We start from the raw sequence: 16,522 nt of genomic DNA on the forward strand, positions 1-16,522 counted from the left end.
CTTGGCTTTACTGCCATTTATAAACTTGTGTTGAGGTATTTAGTGCACAAGTTGGTGATTTACATAATTGGTTGGTAATTTAAATATAACAGCCTTAATAAATTGGCATTACTAAAGGTTTGGTAAGATCAGCTGTTTTCTGCATTACCACATGCAGTAATGCTTTATTAATTGAAGTGTAACGATTGGTGTCAGCACACAGAGTGTATCTGATTATTGGTGATCTGCAGTATCACCAATAATACAGATGTTATACCTGATTATATGGTGATCTGCAGAATCACCAATAATACAAGTATAGCTTGACACAAGACACCTAATGTAATGTGAGTGTTTGGTGCAACAGTAAGAAAGGTTATCTCCCAAGGAGCGGGAGATACAGACACTACTGCAGCCAAGGATTCCCTGAAGAGCAGGGGATTGGACTGCGCTGCAGTCAGTGGAGGAGATGGATAATGTACTGCAGCCAGGAGTTCCCTGATGGATCGGTAATCAGACTGTACTGTAGCCAAGGATTCCCTGATGGGCTGGGAATCAGACTGTATTACAACCAGTGGACTTCTATAGGTAATGTCCCCTGACTGCACTGTAAGAATGACTTCCTGAAGAGCAGGAAGTCTTACAGCTAATGGACACCTATAGAGGTGGTGTCTCAAGAATGACAGAGTGACTGCTCACCCAAGGGACGGGTGACAACCAGAAGGGTCATAGAAGCCAGGTCGGCAACACACAAGCAGATAAGGTACAGAGACAGAAGGCTGATTCAGTGTCAGGGTACAGGCAAGGTTGGCAACAGGTAGTCACATATGCGAGGTACCGAATCAGAAAGCAAGAGAGAGGTCAGCAAAGCTAAAGATCATAACAAGTATCAATATAGTACAATCCTAGTCTGAGGTGTGAGGTCATTGGTCTCGACACCCGGGAACTAGTCTGAAGCATAACACAGTAATATCCTAGATTAGGTGTGAGGTCCTTGGTCTCAACACCCGGGAACTAGTCTGAAGTATAACACAGTAATAACCTAGACTTAGGTGTGAGGTCCTTGGTCTCAACACCTGGGAACTAGTCTGAAGTATAACACAGTAATAACTTAAGGCGGAATCTGGCTAAGTGTGAATTCCCAGTTCCAACTGGTTCTAACACACTGTAGGATCTGACTGAGGTCTGAGTGCTCACACGTGTGTATTAGCAACGGCAGACAACCAGCAACTGACAAGCAAGTTCTATATATACATACAGCGCTCCGCAGCGCCGTCCCAGCCACTCAGCCAATCAGGAGTCCAGCTGGGATCAGCTGATCGGCCTGATCAGCTGATTCCCCTTCTGCTGGCATAAAGGTCCTGTCACCTGGCACGCGTGCGCGCATAGCTCTCCATCTGTGTGCACTAGAACCTAGGTTCTCAACATGCGGTACGCGTACCCCAGGGGGTACTTCTGATGCTTCCAGGGGGTACTCGGGCTTGATACACTTGACCAAGAATAACCAATTTAGAGTTTTAGAAAATTATAAGTTTTATTTAAACAACACCAAATTAGTATTTTAGCTACTTAAAAGCAATAGTAAATACTTGGAAGTTGTTTAGAACCATTATCATGCACTACGATTCAATATATATTTGTTAAAGGGTACTTGTCATAATGGTTACTATGCTAGGGGGTACTTGGTGAGTACAAGGGTTTTAAAGGGGGTACATACCAATAAAATGTTGAGAAACACTGCACTAGAAGGACTAGGCAAACCAGAGACATGTTGTTGCGCGGAAACAGCCGCCGGCTTGAACGCGGAGACAGCCGCCCTGCCGCTTGTCTGCGCGGTGGCATCTCTGCTATTCATTGCATGAAGCCTATATCTTTATGTTAGACTGGTTGTGCATGAAAAGCACATCCATTTCAGAGTGTTCCTAAAGTTGATTGTAAGAAAATGGTGTAAAAATGTCAGTTGCAAATCACTGGATTTGTCTAACAGCATCTTCTGTCCAGTTTAGATGATTACTCAGACAGAGATAATGGAATGTCTAGCCAATAACAGATTACCCAGCAAGATCATGGTAAACCAGAAATCCTAGAAGTGTGTGAGGGTGTAAAAAGGACCGAAAAGCCCTCTTACTAGAAATGCTATGCAAAGCAGATATTGTGATTATTCAAATTAGAGTGAGTGTGTGAGGTGTCCCTCAATGCATCACTGCTGAATATGCAAATCATCCCTTAGGGGTCTCTGTTTTAAGGCAAATTTCTGTCTTGCATAGCCAATAACCATATGCCAGGCTTGCAAAGCGCAATTTCATGATATAGTCAGTCAGTTGGGGAAATTCATAGCTTTCTGGAAACTGGAATGGAAACATGTTTAATAACATTAAATTACACACTACTTACACATCATTACCTTTCAGCAATTGTTTTTCTAACAAAAGTGGAAATGTACTTTAAAACCCCTCTCCATAGCTTAGTAATCCCAGCCCCATATTTTACCTTTATTGCTAACAAAACTGTGGTATGATGTGAGATAGCAGAGCTGGATTACCAGGTGATATGCTAAACAGACTGACAAATACAAAATAAAATTTAATCATGTTAACAGCATTTTAAAAGGCCAATGTTTGTGTAGAATAATTAAATGGAGAAATGATTACATCAAGATTGAAAGTGCTCCAAATAAGGCTTTACAATGTTTATGGCCTGTCTTGTGCACTCTCGGTACATTTGGCAAAAACAGTGGCCAATTTCCTGCTTACTTTAACTGCAGATGACAACTGAGAGAAAAACAAAATGACTGGAATGACTGTTATTTTTGTTATTAATGATTTTGTGGTGCTGTACAGATAAATATTTTACAGACAAATTACATGGACAAACCAGGGCAATAAAATAAAGCAGTTATTCAGTGCACCTTACACTTAGTACACATACTGTAACTGGGTTAGTCAGCAAATTCAGCAATGCCGAGATACAAGCGAGAGGGTTCTGCGCACACAAGATTACACTTCTAAGGAGATAAGGAGTGAACATTTTGTACATGAGATAAAACTATGTGACTCATGCATTGTTTAGTTGAAGTAATTCAACTCCTGTATCCCACGGTCTTATGAGAGTTTGCTGGAAAAAAATGAGTTTTTAGGTTACATATCAATATTGCCATAGATGATTTAGTAAGGGAGTTGCAGAAGAGACGAGAGCCACATGGTAAATTGCGTATACAGGAGTAGGAAGAGATGACTGGGGTAGATGAAGGGAGGAGCCATTAGCACAACGTAAAATTATCCTAATGTGATCAAATGTGTTGACCAATAAGAGAACCACCGAAACGTTAGTGATTACAGAATGCCAACTGTCATCGCTGGCCTGCGGCCAGTTCTCACTCATTTGCTAGTCAGAGCTGCTTTAAAGGCTGTGAGTGTTTCTCCAAGGCAAACCATCACAAACAAAGGGTCTGACAGTACTTTTAGACCATCAGAAACTTTACTTACAATCAGCCTTACAGATCAGGTGAGCTTATTTCCAAAAAGTTCCCCTTTCTGCTTATAAAGTAGCAAACTGGCTAGTCAACCAGTGTTGCTTCAGTGCAGCCAGGGATTGAGAGCAGAACCCTTGCAATAGACATTGTGAAGATGCTTTCCACCACCTGATATAAAATGCAATATGGAAAAAGAGCAGAAAAATACAAAATTTTCAGCAAGCACATCTCTAAAAATATTTCTATGCCAATTAATTTTGCAGTTGGTCACACATGCACCAAGATAAGTCTCTTGAAAATGACTCCGGCTGCAAAAGTTGGTAGATTTCATGGAAACTTGGACGATCTCTGGCTTCTCTTTTCCAACAACTTAGCATGAGTTTATAAACTGTGTCCGGGCAAATGACTGGCTGAGGAAGATATACCTGTAATATACAAAATCACAAATATTATTATCATCCTATCCAAGAGTTATAAAAAAAAGACCAGTGGACAGAATAAGAAAATACTTGGGAATCCCTAGTGACAGACTAGTGACTATGCTCCCAGCATATGCCAGCTCTCTAATAGAGATGGGTCGAACCTCCGATTTCAGGTTTGCGAACCCGGTTCGCAAACCTACCGTAAAAGTTTGGTTCGCGCGAACTTTCGCGAACCGCAATAGACTTCAATGGAGAGGCGAACTTAAAAATGTATAAAAAATGATTGTGGCCAGAAAAATTATGGAAAAGATGATTCAAACGGTCTAAAACCTGGACAGAGACATGATTGAGTAGGATACGTGTCAAAAGTCTCAATAAAAAACCTAGATTTGATACAAACCACTGTTTTAAGGCCAGAAATCTCATTGAATTGCAGGCCTACACTGCTTTACAAGATCAGGAAGTGTAATCCTCTCTCCCTCCTTCCCTCCTTCTCCTCCAGAGGAGGAGGGTCTTGTCTTCCAGGGAATTGTAGGATTTCAAAAGCCAGCTCATACATTGGCCGGGAATCGAACCCAGGTCTAGTGCTTGGTAGGCAGCTCTCCTCACCCCTATACCACCCCCAACACTACATGCTGAAGCCAGCCTAGCATGTACCATTATAATATATCTAAGATAAAAATGAGCTTGCTTAGGCATTTGTAGGATGTCAAAAGCCAACTCACATACATTGGCCAGGAATTGAACCCAGGTCTAGTGCTTGGTAGGCTGTTATCCTAACCATTATACCACCAACACAACACACTACAATGCTATAGCCATAACCCCTTAAGAGAAAGTGTCGTTAGGGCCTTGCTGTAACATAGATTGTAGTGTAACTATTTCAACTAATGTACCCTTCTTAAACTTAAAGATTGTATACAAATGTAAGCAGACTGCAGAGTGACGCAGCAGAAGTGTGCTGGGCCCATAACCCAGAGGTTGATGGATTTAAACCATCCTCTGCTATGTGTACTTTATTTTTTTACACCTTGCTTTACCACATGGGCCAATTGGCTGCCATAGCCCCTTAAGAGAAAGTGTCATTAGGGTCTTGCTGTAACATAGATTGTAGTGTAACTATTTCAACTAATGTACACTTCTTAAACTTGAAGATTGTATAGAAATGTAAGCAGACTGCAGAGTGGTGCAGCAGAAGTGTGCTGGGCCCATAACCCAGAAGTTGATGGATCAAAACCAACCTCTGCTAGGCATGATTTCATTTTTGCACCTCGCTTTATCGCATGGGCAAAACGGTTTCCATAGCCCTGTAAGAGAAAGTGTAATAAGGGGCCTGCCTTAACATAGATATTACGGTAGCTAAGACTACTCCTGGGTCTTTCTTGTAGGTGAAGAATAGAGTTGGGCCGAACGGTTCGCCTGCGAACGGTTCCATGCGAACTTCAGTGGTTCGCGTTCGCGTCCCGCAGGCGAACCTTTGCGGAAGTTCGGTTCGCCCCATAATGCACATGGAGGGTCAGCTTTGACCCTCTACATCACAGTCAGCAGGCCCAGTGTAGCCAATTAGGCTACACTAGCCCCTGGAGCCCCACCCCCCCTTATATAAGGCAGGCAGCGGCGGCCATTACGGTCACTCGTGTGCTGCCTGCGTTAGTGAGAGTAGGGCGAGCTGCTGCAGACTGTCTCTCAGGGAAAGATTAGTTAGGCTTAACTTGTTCCTGTCTGGCTGCATACCTGTTCTGTGAACCCACCACTGCATACCTGTGCTGTGAACCCACCACTGCATACCTGTGCTGTGAACCCACCACTGCATACCTGTGCTGTGAACCCACCACTGCATACCTGTGCTGTGAACCCACCACTGCATACCTGTGCTGTGAACCCACCACTGCATACCTGTTCTGTGAACCCACCACTGCATACCTGTGCTGTGAACCCACCACTGCATACCTGTTCAGTGAACCCACCACTGCATACCTGTGCTGTGAACCCACCACTGCATACCTGTTCAGTGAACCTGCCACTGCATACATGTTCTGTGAACCCACCACTGCATACCTGTTCAGTGAACCCACCACTGCATACCTGTTCAGTGAACCCACCACTGCATACCTGTTCAGTGAACCTGCCACTGCATACCTGTTCTGTGAACCCACCACTGCATACCTGTTCAGTGAACCCACCACTGCATACCTGTGCTGTGAACCCACCACTGCATACCTGTGCTGTGAACCCACCACTGCATACCTGTTCAGTGAACCCACCACTGCATACCTGTGCTGTGAACCCACCACTGCATACCTGTTCTGTGAACCCACCACTGCATACCTGTTCTGTGAACCCGCCACTGCATACCTGTTGTGTTCAGTGAACCCGCCACTGCATACCTGTTCTGTTCAGTGGACCTGCCACTGTATACCTGTTTAGTGACCCCGCCACTGCATACCTGTTGTGTTCAGTGAACCTGCCACTGCATACCTGTTCTGTGAACCCGCCACTGTATACCTGTTCTGTTCAGTGAACCCGCCACTGCATACCTGTTCTGTTCAGTGGACCGCCACTGTATACCTGTTCAGTGAACCCACCACTGCATACCTGTGCTGTGAACCCACCACTGCATACCTGTTGTGTTCAGTGAACCCGCCACTGCATACCTGTTCTGTTCAGTGGACCCGCCACTGTATACCTGTTTAGTGACCCCGCCACTGCATACCTGTTCTGTTCAGTGAACCCGCCACTGTATACCTGTTCAGTGAACCCGCCACTGCATACCTGTTGTGTTCAGTGAACCCGCCACTGTATACCTGTACTGTTTAGTGAACCCGCCACTGCATACCTGTTGTGTTCAGTGAACCCGCCACTGTATACCTGTACTGTTTAGTGAACCCGCCACTGCATACCTGTTGTGTTCAGTGAACCTGCCACTGCATACCTGTTATGTGAACCCGCCACTGCATACCTGTTGTGTTCAGTGAACCCGCCACTGCATACCTGTTCTGTTCAGTGGACCCGCCACTGTATACCTGTTTAGTGAACCCGCCACTGCATACCTGTTGTGTTCAGTGAACCCGCCACTGTATACCTGTTCAGTGAACCCGCCACTGCATACCTGTTGTGTTCAGTGAACCCGCCACTGTATACCTGTACTGTTTAGTGAACCCGCCACTGCATACCTGTTGTGTTCAGTGAACCTGCCACTGCATACCTGTTCTGTGAACCCGCCACTGCATACCTGTTGTGTTCAGTGAACCCGCCACTGCATACCTGTTCTGTTCAGTGGACCCGCCACTGTATACCTGTTTAGTGAACCCGCCACTGTATACCTGTTGTGTTCAGTGAACCTGCCACTGCATACCTGTTCTGTGAACCCGCCACTGTATACCTGTTCTGTTCAGTGAACCCACCGCATCAGTGCGCATACCTGTGCAGTTAAGTGAACCCACCTACCTACGTGAGTGCACGCAGTGTGATATACCACTCCGTGCATACCGGATATGGACAAAACAGGTAGAGGAAGAGGTAGTGCCAGAGCCAGAGGAAGGCCACCCGGCAGGTCTGCGCAAGGTCGTGTAAATGTAATTTCGTGTGGACCTGGCCCACAGTACAGTGCTCGGAAGAAGGCACGTCCCATCACGTCCCAAAATTGTCAGGACGTGGTTGAGTATTTAGCGACACAGAACACCTCATCTTGCTCAGCCACCAGCGCTACTACTAGCACCACTTCCGCTGCATTTGACACTTCGCAAGAATTATTTAGTGGTGAAATCACTGATGCACAGCCATTGTTGTTACAGACAGATGAATTTTCACCAGCTCATATGTCTGCGTTACGCGGCAACACTATGGATGTAACGTGTAAGGAGGATGAAGGACCTACTGATGGTGCATGTTTGGATTTTTCTGAGTCAAGCGAAGCTGGGCAGGATGACTACGATGATGACGATGATAGGGATCCTCTGTATGTTCCCAATAGAGGAGATGAAGAGGGGGACAGTTCAGAGGGGGAGTCAGAGAGTAGTAGGAGGAGAGGAGTTGCTGAAAGAAGCTGGGGCAGCTCTTCGTCAGAAACAGCTGGTGGCAAAGTCCGGCACCATGTATCGCCACCTATGTACAGCCAGCCAACTTGCCCTTCAGCATCAGCTGCTGAGGTCCCCATAGTGCCCACATCCCAGGGTGGCTCAGCGGTGTGGAAATTTTTAATGTGTGTGCCTCAGATCGGACCAAAGCCATCTGTTCGCTCTGCCAACAAAAATTGAGCCGTGGAAAGGCCAACACTCACGTAGGGACAAGTGCCTTACGAAGGCACCTGGAGAAAAGGCACAAACAGCAATGGGATGGCCACCTGAGCAAAAGCAGCAGCAGCACACAAAAGCAAAGCCACCCTCCTTCTCCTCTTCCTCCTCCATCAGGTGCATTATCTGCTTCTGCCGCTTTCTCCCTTCCCCCTTCACAGGCACCCTCCTCCACTCCGCCTCTGCCCTTGAGCGGTTCCTGCTCCTCTGCCCACAGCAGCAGTCAGGTGTCCGTGAAGGAAATGTTTGAGTGGAAGAAGCCAATTTCGGCCAGTCGCCCCCTTGCCCGGCGTCTGACAGCTGGCGTGGCGGAACTGTTAGCTCGGCAGCTGTTACCATATTGGCTGGTGGACTCTGAGGCCTTCTGTAAATTTGTGGCCATCGGAACACCGCAGTGGAAGATGCCAGGCCGCACTTATTTTTCGAGAAAGGCCATACCCCAACTGCACCGTGAAGTTGAGAGGCAAGTGGTGTCATCTCTTGCGAAGAGCGTTGGGTCAAGGGTACACCTGACCACGGATGCCTGGTCTGCCAAGCATGGGCAGGGCCGCTACATTACGTACACAGCCCATTGGGTGAACCTGGTGGTGAACGATGGCAAGCAGGGCGCAGCGGACCAAATTGTGACACCTCCATGGCTTGCAGGTAGGCCTCCTGCCACCTCCTCTCCTCCTGCTACATGCTCTTCGCTGTCCTCCTCCTCCTTGGCTGAGTGGCAGTTCTCCTCTCCAGCTACACAGCCCCAGCTCCGCAGGGCCTATGCTGCATGCCAGGTACGACGGTGTCACGCCATCTTAGACATGTCTTGTCTCAAAGCGGAGAGTCACACTGGAGCAGCTCTCCTGGCTGCTCTTAAGAAACAGGTGGATGAGTGGCTGACCCCGCACCACCTGGAGATAGGCAACGTGGTGTGCGACAACGGCAGCAATCTGCTTGCCGCTTTGCATATGGGGAAGCTGACACACATACCCTGCATGGCACATGTCATGAATCTAGTGGTTCAAAGATTTGTGGCAAAGTACCCTGGCTTAGCGAATGTCCTGAAGCAGGCCAGGAAGTTCTGTGGGCATTTGAGGCAGTCTTACACAGCCATGGCACGCTTTGCGGAAATTCAGCGCAAAAACAACATGCCGGTGAGACGCCTCATTTGCGATAGCCCGACTCACTGGAACTCGACCCTGCTCATGTTCTCCCGCCTGCTAGAACAGAAGAAAGCCGTGACCCACTACCTCTACAACTACAGTAGAATGAAACAGTCTGGGAAGATGGGGATGTTCTGGCCCGACAACTGGACACTGATGAAAAATGCATGCAGGCTTATGCGGCCGTTTGAGGAGGTGACCAACCTGGTGAGCCGCAGTGAGGGCACCATCAGTGACCTAATTCCCTACGCTTACTTCTTGGAGCGTGCTGTGCGTAGAGTGGCGGATGAAGCTGCGAATGAGCGTGACCAGGAACCGTTACGGCAGGAACAGGCATGGGACCAATTTTCATCAGACCCAGCTGTTTCCTCAACACCTGCGGCAGCACAGAGGGGGGAGGAGGAGGAAGAAGAGAGGTCGTGTGCAGAAGACGAGTCAGACTCAGAGGATGATGAGCAAGGTGTTTCTTTGGGGGAGGAGGAGGAGGAGGAGGGGACAGCGGCAGGAGAACAACCGCAGCAGGCGTCGCAAGGGGCTTGTGCTGCTCAACCTTCCCGTGGTATTGTTCGCGGCTGGGGGGAGGAGGTTGACTTACCTGACGTCACTGAGGAAGAGCAAGAGGAGATGGAGGGTACTGGATCCGACTTTGTGCAGATGTCGTCTTTTATGCTGTCCTGCCTGTTGAGGGACCACCGTATAAAAAACCTCAAGGGGAATGAGCTGTACTGGGTGGCCACACTACTAGACCCTCGGTACAGGCACAAAGTGGCGGACCTGTTACCAACTCACCGGAAGGTGGAAAGGATGCAGCACATGCAGAACCAGCTGTCAACTATGCTTTACAATGCCTTTAAGGGTGATGTGACAGCACAACGCCAGCAAGGTACCACTGCCACTAATCCTCCTCCCGTGTCCACGCAGTCAAAGACAGGACGCTCCAGCGATCTCATGGTGATGTCGGACATGCGGACGTTCTTTAGTCCAACGCCTCGCCGTAGCCCTTCCGGATCCACCCTCCACCAACGCCTGGAACGGCAGGTAGCCGACTACTTGGCCTTAAGTGTGGATGTAGACACTGCTGTGAACAGCGATGAGGAACCCTTGAACTACTGGGTGCGCAGACTTGACCTGTGGCCAGAGCTGTCCCAATTTGCCATCCAACTTCTCTCCTGCCCTGCCGCAAGCGTCCTGTCAGAAAGGACCTTCAGCGCAGCTGGAGGCATTGTCACAGAGAAGAGAAGTCGCCTAAGTCACAAAAGTGTTAAGTACCTTACCTTTATCAAAATGAATGAGGCATGGATCCCGGAGGGCTGCTGCCCGCCCCAAGACTAAGTCAGTCCCCGCACACACAGCATCTCTGCCTGCACGCCGTGTGACTGGCTGCCTGGCCTGCCCCAAGAAGACTAAGTCGCTCCCAGTCCCTCCACACAGCATGTCTGCCTGCAGGCCGCTTGACTACCTTCTCCGCCACCACCAACAGGGTCCGGGACTCCAGGCGGATTCCTGAATTTTTTAGGCCGCTGCTAGCAGCGGCCGCTGTAATAATTTTTCTGGTGCGTGTACATGACTGCCTAATTTTTCTGGCTGCACTGCGGGCAGCTGCAACAACAAAAGAAAAGGCATGTACATGCGCCCATTCCCCTTCGTGATCATTACCTTGCCGTGGTGAAGGGGCTTGCGTATCACAATGAAGCAATGACCGGCGCCTAGATGAGTGTCTCGGGGGGCACACAAAAGATAATAAGGTCGTTGCTTCATTGTGGTCAGACCAAATTTGATCAGCTGGACAGTCACTGTTCTGTCATTCGGCTACATCAGCCAGGCGACCATATGGGCTGTAAAGCCACCAAAACCTGCACTCTCGCCATGGTGCGCACCAGTCCAGCACGGCCGTCACTACACAAACAGCTGTTTGCGGTGCGTTACACGGTGAGTTTGGTGTGTCAGTGTGAAGCAGTACCTTAATTACACTACCTGATTGATGTATACACATGCAAGATGTTTTAAAGCACTTTAGGCCTGTCATTTAGCATTCAATGTGATTTCTGCCCTTAAAACGCTGCTTTGCGTCAAATCCAGATTTTTCCCGGGGACTTTTGGCATGTATCCCACTCCGCCATGCCCCCCTCCAGGTGTTAGACCCCTTGAAACATCTTTTCCATCACTTTTGTGGCCAGCATAATTATTTTTTTTTTCCAAAGTTCGCATCCCCATTGAAGTCTATTGCGGTTCGCGAACTTTAACGCGAACCGAACCTTCCGCGGAAGTTCGCGAACCAGGTTCGCGAATCTAAAATCGTAGGTTCGGCCCAACTCTAGTGAAGAGATGAGTGAACTTTGACACCACACTTAAAAAAAAAAACAGCAAACAGAGAAGCTTCCCCATATTGGAGCATTGGATTTGGTAAAGTCTTAAGCCAATGTGTTGTAAAAGACACAAGTAAGCTTTAGGTTAGCAGGAATGGTTGCATGGCCACCTAGCTTTTCATCCTTCCCAGGCCAGCTAGGCTGACTCCAGCCTGTAGTGTTGGTGGAATAGTGGTGAGCATAGCTGCCCTCCAAGCAGTTGACCTGGGTTCAATTCCTGGCCAATGTATGTGAGTTGGCTTTTGACATCCTACAAATCCCTAAGAAAGCTAATTTTTCTCTTGGATATATCACAATGGTACATGCTAGGCTGACTTCAGCATGTAGCATTGTAGTGTGTTGCGTTGGTGGTATAATGGTTAGGATAGCAGCCCACCAAGCGGTAGGCCTGGGTTCTATTCCTGGCCAATGTATGTGAGTTGGCTTTTGACATTCTACAAATCCCTAAGCAAGCTCATTTTTCTCTTGGATATATCATAATGGTACATGCTAGGCTGGCTTCAGCATGTAGTGTTGGTGGTGGTATAGCGGTGAGGAGAGCTGCCTACCAAGCACTAGACCTAGGTTCAATTCCCGGCCAATGTATGTGAGCTAGCTTTTAAAATCCTACAATTCCCTGGAAGACAAGACAAGACCTTCCTCCGGAGGAGAAGGATAGAGCTGTTGTGGGGTGCTATATAAGGAATAACAATCAGCCAGGAGCAAGGTAACAAGCCTACAAGAGCCTAACTAAGCTCTCCCTAGCAGAGTCTGTCAGCAGCTGTCCCTTAACTAATTACTGTAGGCAGACAAGTGAGTAAAACGGCTGGAGAACCTTGACTTTTATAAGGGGGGGGGGGGTCCAGGAGTGAGTGTAGCATGATTGGCAACAATGTGCCTGCTGACTGTGATGTAGAGGGTCAAAGTTGACCGTAATGGAGCATTATGGAGGCAAACTGAACTTCCGCAATAGTTCGCCTTTGCTGGTGAACGCGAACCACTCAAAGTTCGCCTGGAACCGTTCGCGGGTGAACCGTTCGGCCCATCTCTACTCTTCAATAGGTAAAAACTGCTCCTCTCTATGCTTCGCATGTGTTAATCTAATCTTCTAAATCATTGTTTGCTTTTGACTGGTAGAATAAAGATATACTGTACCAAAACATAAATCCCACTGATCCTCCATAATATTTGGACCAGCATACTGTTTCTTCCACTTGAAAAAGAAATATAAGAAAAAGCTTAAAACACCCCAACCCTCCATGTTTTCAGTGGTTCCTGTCATCTTTGGGGGGGGGGGGGGGGGGGTAGGAGAGAAATTGAGCTATATGCTCTGTTTAACTTCTTTGTTTTTGCCCAAACAGGATGGTATCAGTTAACCTATGGCAGAATAATATTTTATTGGATACCCAAGTACAGGTAAGGATTGAGGTCCCAGGACAGTACAATACAGTGCCTTGGTTCTCAGTCTGTGCATAACACACACAGTGAACAACAGAGATGCTTCTCGTGGGTGTGTTAAAAAGTACAGTGTGCGTGGGGTTGGTCAGGTATTGGTGTCACTGAAGATCTGATATGCCAGATCTTTAGGCAGCATTGAGAGGCTCCTGTACACATGGAAGATTCTAAGCTGTGACAGTCTTTAATGGTCACCTTAGCTGAGTTTAATCCAGTGTGTGTAACTATCATATTCACACACTAGCTTCAACTCAACCAAGGTGACCCATAATCCGTGCAATTTTCGTGATTGTAGCATATATGGGGGATTTGCTATTAAGTGAAAGGAAAATCTGGATCGCGGCCATGATCTTGGATTTCAGAGGCAATCACGGCAAAAATTTGAGTCAAATCCGTAAGTCCATTTCAAATCTGGACAAAAATCATGACTCATCCGGGTTTTGATTCAGCCTGAATTCGGTCGAATCCATGATCGGGGGTATCCGAGCATCACTTTTGGAGAGTCAACACAGAAATATTGGCCAATCAGAGAATGCAAAAAAACCCAAAACAAAACAAAAACCAAAAAAGACTCCACAGAAGTTGGAAATCAGAAAACAGAAATTGGAATTTCCACAGAATGATAAATCAGCATTTCCAAGCATCCCTACAAAGTATGTCACACACTGATTGATTCTCCTTTATCATGCGGGATGTGGGTGCTGGAGGGTGAATTTAAAGGGACTCCGAGCAGTGCAGAAACTATGGAAAGATGCATATCATTTTAAAGCTCTCTTTCTCCTCTTTCCAATGATATGTAAACCACCACCCTACGCCTTTTAGTTTTCGCTATTTTCGCGATTGAAATTGCCGCGGCCGCGATTTCAATCGCGAAAATAAAGAAAACTAAAAGGCGTAGAGTGACGATTTAGGTGTCGCCAGAAAGAGGAGAAAGAGAGCTTTAAAATGATATCCATCTTGCCATAGTTACATTGTATTACACAGGCCGACTTTTTCTGCTGAATGGAGCTGCTGACACTGGGGAAAGTGTCGTCCTGTGTAATACAAGTAACTATGGAAAGATGGATATCATTTTAAAGCTCTCTTTCTCCTCTTTCTGGCGACACCTAAATCGTCACTCTACGCCTTTTAGTTTTCTTTATTTTCGCGATTGAAATCGCGGCCGCGGCAATTTCAATCGCGAAAATAGCGAAAACTAAAAGGCGTAGGGTGGTGGTTTACATATCATTGGAAAGAGGAGAAAGAGAGCTTTAAAATGATATGCATCTTTCCATAGTTTCTGCACTGCTCGGAGTCCCTTTAATTTAGCAAAGATTTAATTTTAAAGAAAATCATTGTATAAACAGAATTAGGCAAGTGTTTTTTGTTAATTACAATAGGGAAATGTTGGAAACTCACAGAAACCTTAACCCTAACACAGAACATTTATATTGCGTTTTTCTCCTGGTGAAAGAACATGTTACTTACATCTTGAGGTACTCGGTGGGCACCGGCTTTATAATGGGGTACATACCAAAATGGAGAAGCACACTATTTACAAACATGTGCAACTAATGCCTGTAATTTTAATAACATTTAGATACTGGGAGTGTTGGAAACCTATTTACAGTAATCTGGAGTTTTATTTTTTATTTATTTATTTTTTTGCAGTTATGCCAAATGTTTTTCCTTGATGGAGGAATCATTGCAAACCTGCTGGGGTAGCTTTTTTCAGGATGATTTATAAAGGTGCAGGATTAGGTATATTTTTTAATACCAGTTAAGCTTAATAACATATATCTTTTTTTAAACATAACTCTGTAATTGTGCTATGAACCAGTGATTCTGGATGCATGATTGCCTTGAATCTGCATAAAGAAGTGAATTGTGGTTCGATCCACTCTCCATAACTGATGCATTGGGGTCTTACTTTTTGGACATGTGCGAAAAATGACGGGCAATTACCCAGCATTTCAAATTGCAGTAGTGTATTGTGTATTGGATTTGGTACAGGACTTTTAGGGTTGGCGTTACATAGTTACATAGTTATTTTGGTTGAACTAGAGAACAAAGTACAACACTAGTGTTGGGCGAACACCTAGATGTTCGGATTCGCGAACGTTCGCCGAACATCGCCGCGATGTTCGGGTGTTCGCGCCGAACTCCGAACATAATGGAAGTCAATGGGGACCTGAACTTTCGTGCTTTGTAAAGCTTCCTTACATGCTACATACCCCAAATTTGCAGGGTATGTGCACCTTGGGAGTGGGTACAAGAGGAAAAAAAATATTTGAAAAAGAGCTTATAGTTTTTGAGAAAATTGATTGTAAAGTTTCAAAGGAAAAACTGTCTTTTAAATGTGGAAAATGTCATGTTTCTTTGCACAGGTAACATGCTTTTTGTCGCCATGCAGTCATAAATGTAATACAGAGAAGAGGTTCCAGGAAAAGGGACCGGTAACGCTAACCCAGCACCAGCAGCAGCACACGTGATGGAACAGGAGGAGGCGCAGGAGGAGAAGGCCACGCTTTTTGAGACACAACAACCCAGGCCTTGCATGAGGACAAGAAGCGTGTGGATAGCATGCTTTTTACCGCCATGCAGTCATAAATGTAATAAAGATGAGAGGTTCCATAAACAGGGACTGGCAACGCTAACCCAGCAGCAGCAGCAGCACACGTGATGGAACAGGAGGAGACGCAGGAGGAGAAGGCCACGCTTTTTGAGACACAACAACCCAGGCCTTGCATGAGGACAAGAAGCGTGCGGATAGCATGCTTTGTACCGCCATGCAGTCATAAATGTAATAAAGATAAGAGGTTCAATAAAAAGGGACCGGGCGGCAACGCTAACCCAGCAGCAGCAGACGTGATGGAACAGGAGGAGGCGCAGGAGGAGAAGGCCACGCTTTCAGGCGCAACTCAGGCCTTGCATGAGGACAAAAAAATGCATGCGCATAGCAATGCAATGAGTAGTTTTTAGGACACAATGGTCTATTCGGAGGAGCTATTCCCACCCCCACAATCTTCTACCTGTGAAAGGTCAATGGAACAGCCACAAATGTTGTGCCCAGATTCACAACCTTTTTCTGTGGAAAATGCACCTCGCACTGAAATGCAAGGCGAGGCCGAGGATGAACATGACGTCAACAACTCAACATGACGCAAAATGGGGGCGGAACAGAAAGCTGCTTTCAATGTTTTGAAGGCCTTAATTGCCTCCGGTGGCCAGTTAGATGCATCATTCATCACACCCAAATCCCAGAGCAATGTGTGCAGGAATTTGAATCGCAGGAGGTGTACCGAGATCATCTGGACAAGTGACCAAGTGACCAAGTGACCAAGTGACAAGTGACCAAATGACAAGTGACAAAGTGAAAAGTGACAAAGTGACCAGTGACAAAGTGACAAAGTGACTGACAAAGTGACAAAATGAC

The 16,522-nt window shown here is 46.6% G+C and overlaps 1 protein-coding gene across 2 annotated transcripts in view; it reads right to left on the bottom strand.

The window, feature by feature from the left end:
* Positions 1-1,561: 1,561 nt before the first annotated feature.
* The window catches only part of DDR2 (discoidin domain receptor tyrosine kinase 2), a 549,319-nt gene continuing 534,358 nt past the window's right edge, over positions 1,562-16,522 (bottom strand). For both annotated transcript variants that reach the window (XM_068251775.1, XM_068251776.1), the window contains one exon: positions 1,562-3,876. In XM_068251775.1, coding sequence (XP_068107876.1) covers positions 3,703-3,876 — 174 coding nt within the window. In that variant the 3' untranslated portion in view covers positions 1,562-3,702. The remainder of the gene's footprint in view (positions 3,877-16,522) is intronic.

The sequence above is a fragment of the Hyperolius riggenbachi genome, chromosome 9, assembly GCF_040937935.1.
Source record: "Hyperolius riggenbachi isolate aHypRig1 chromosome 9, aHypRig1.pri, whole genome shotgun sequence".
NCBI lineage: Eukaryota > Metazoa > Chordata > Amphibia > Anura > Hyperoliidae > Hyperolius > Hyperolius riggenbachi.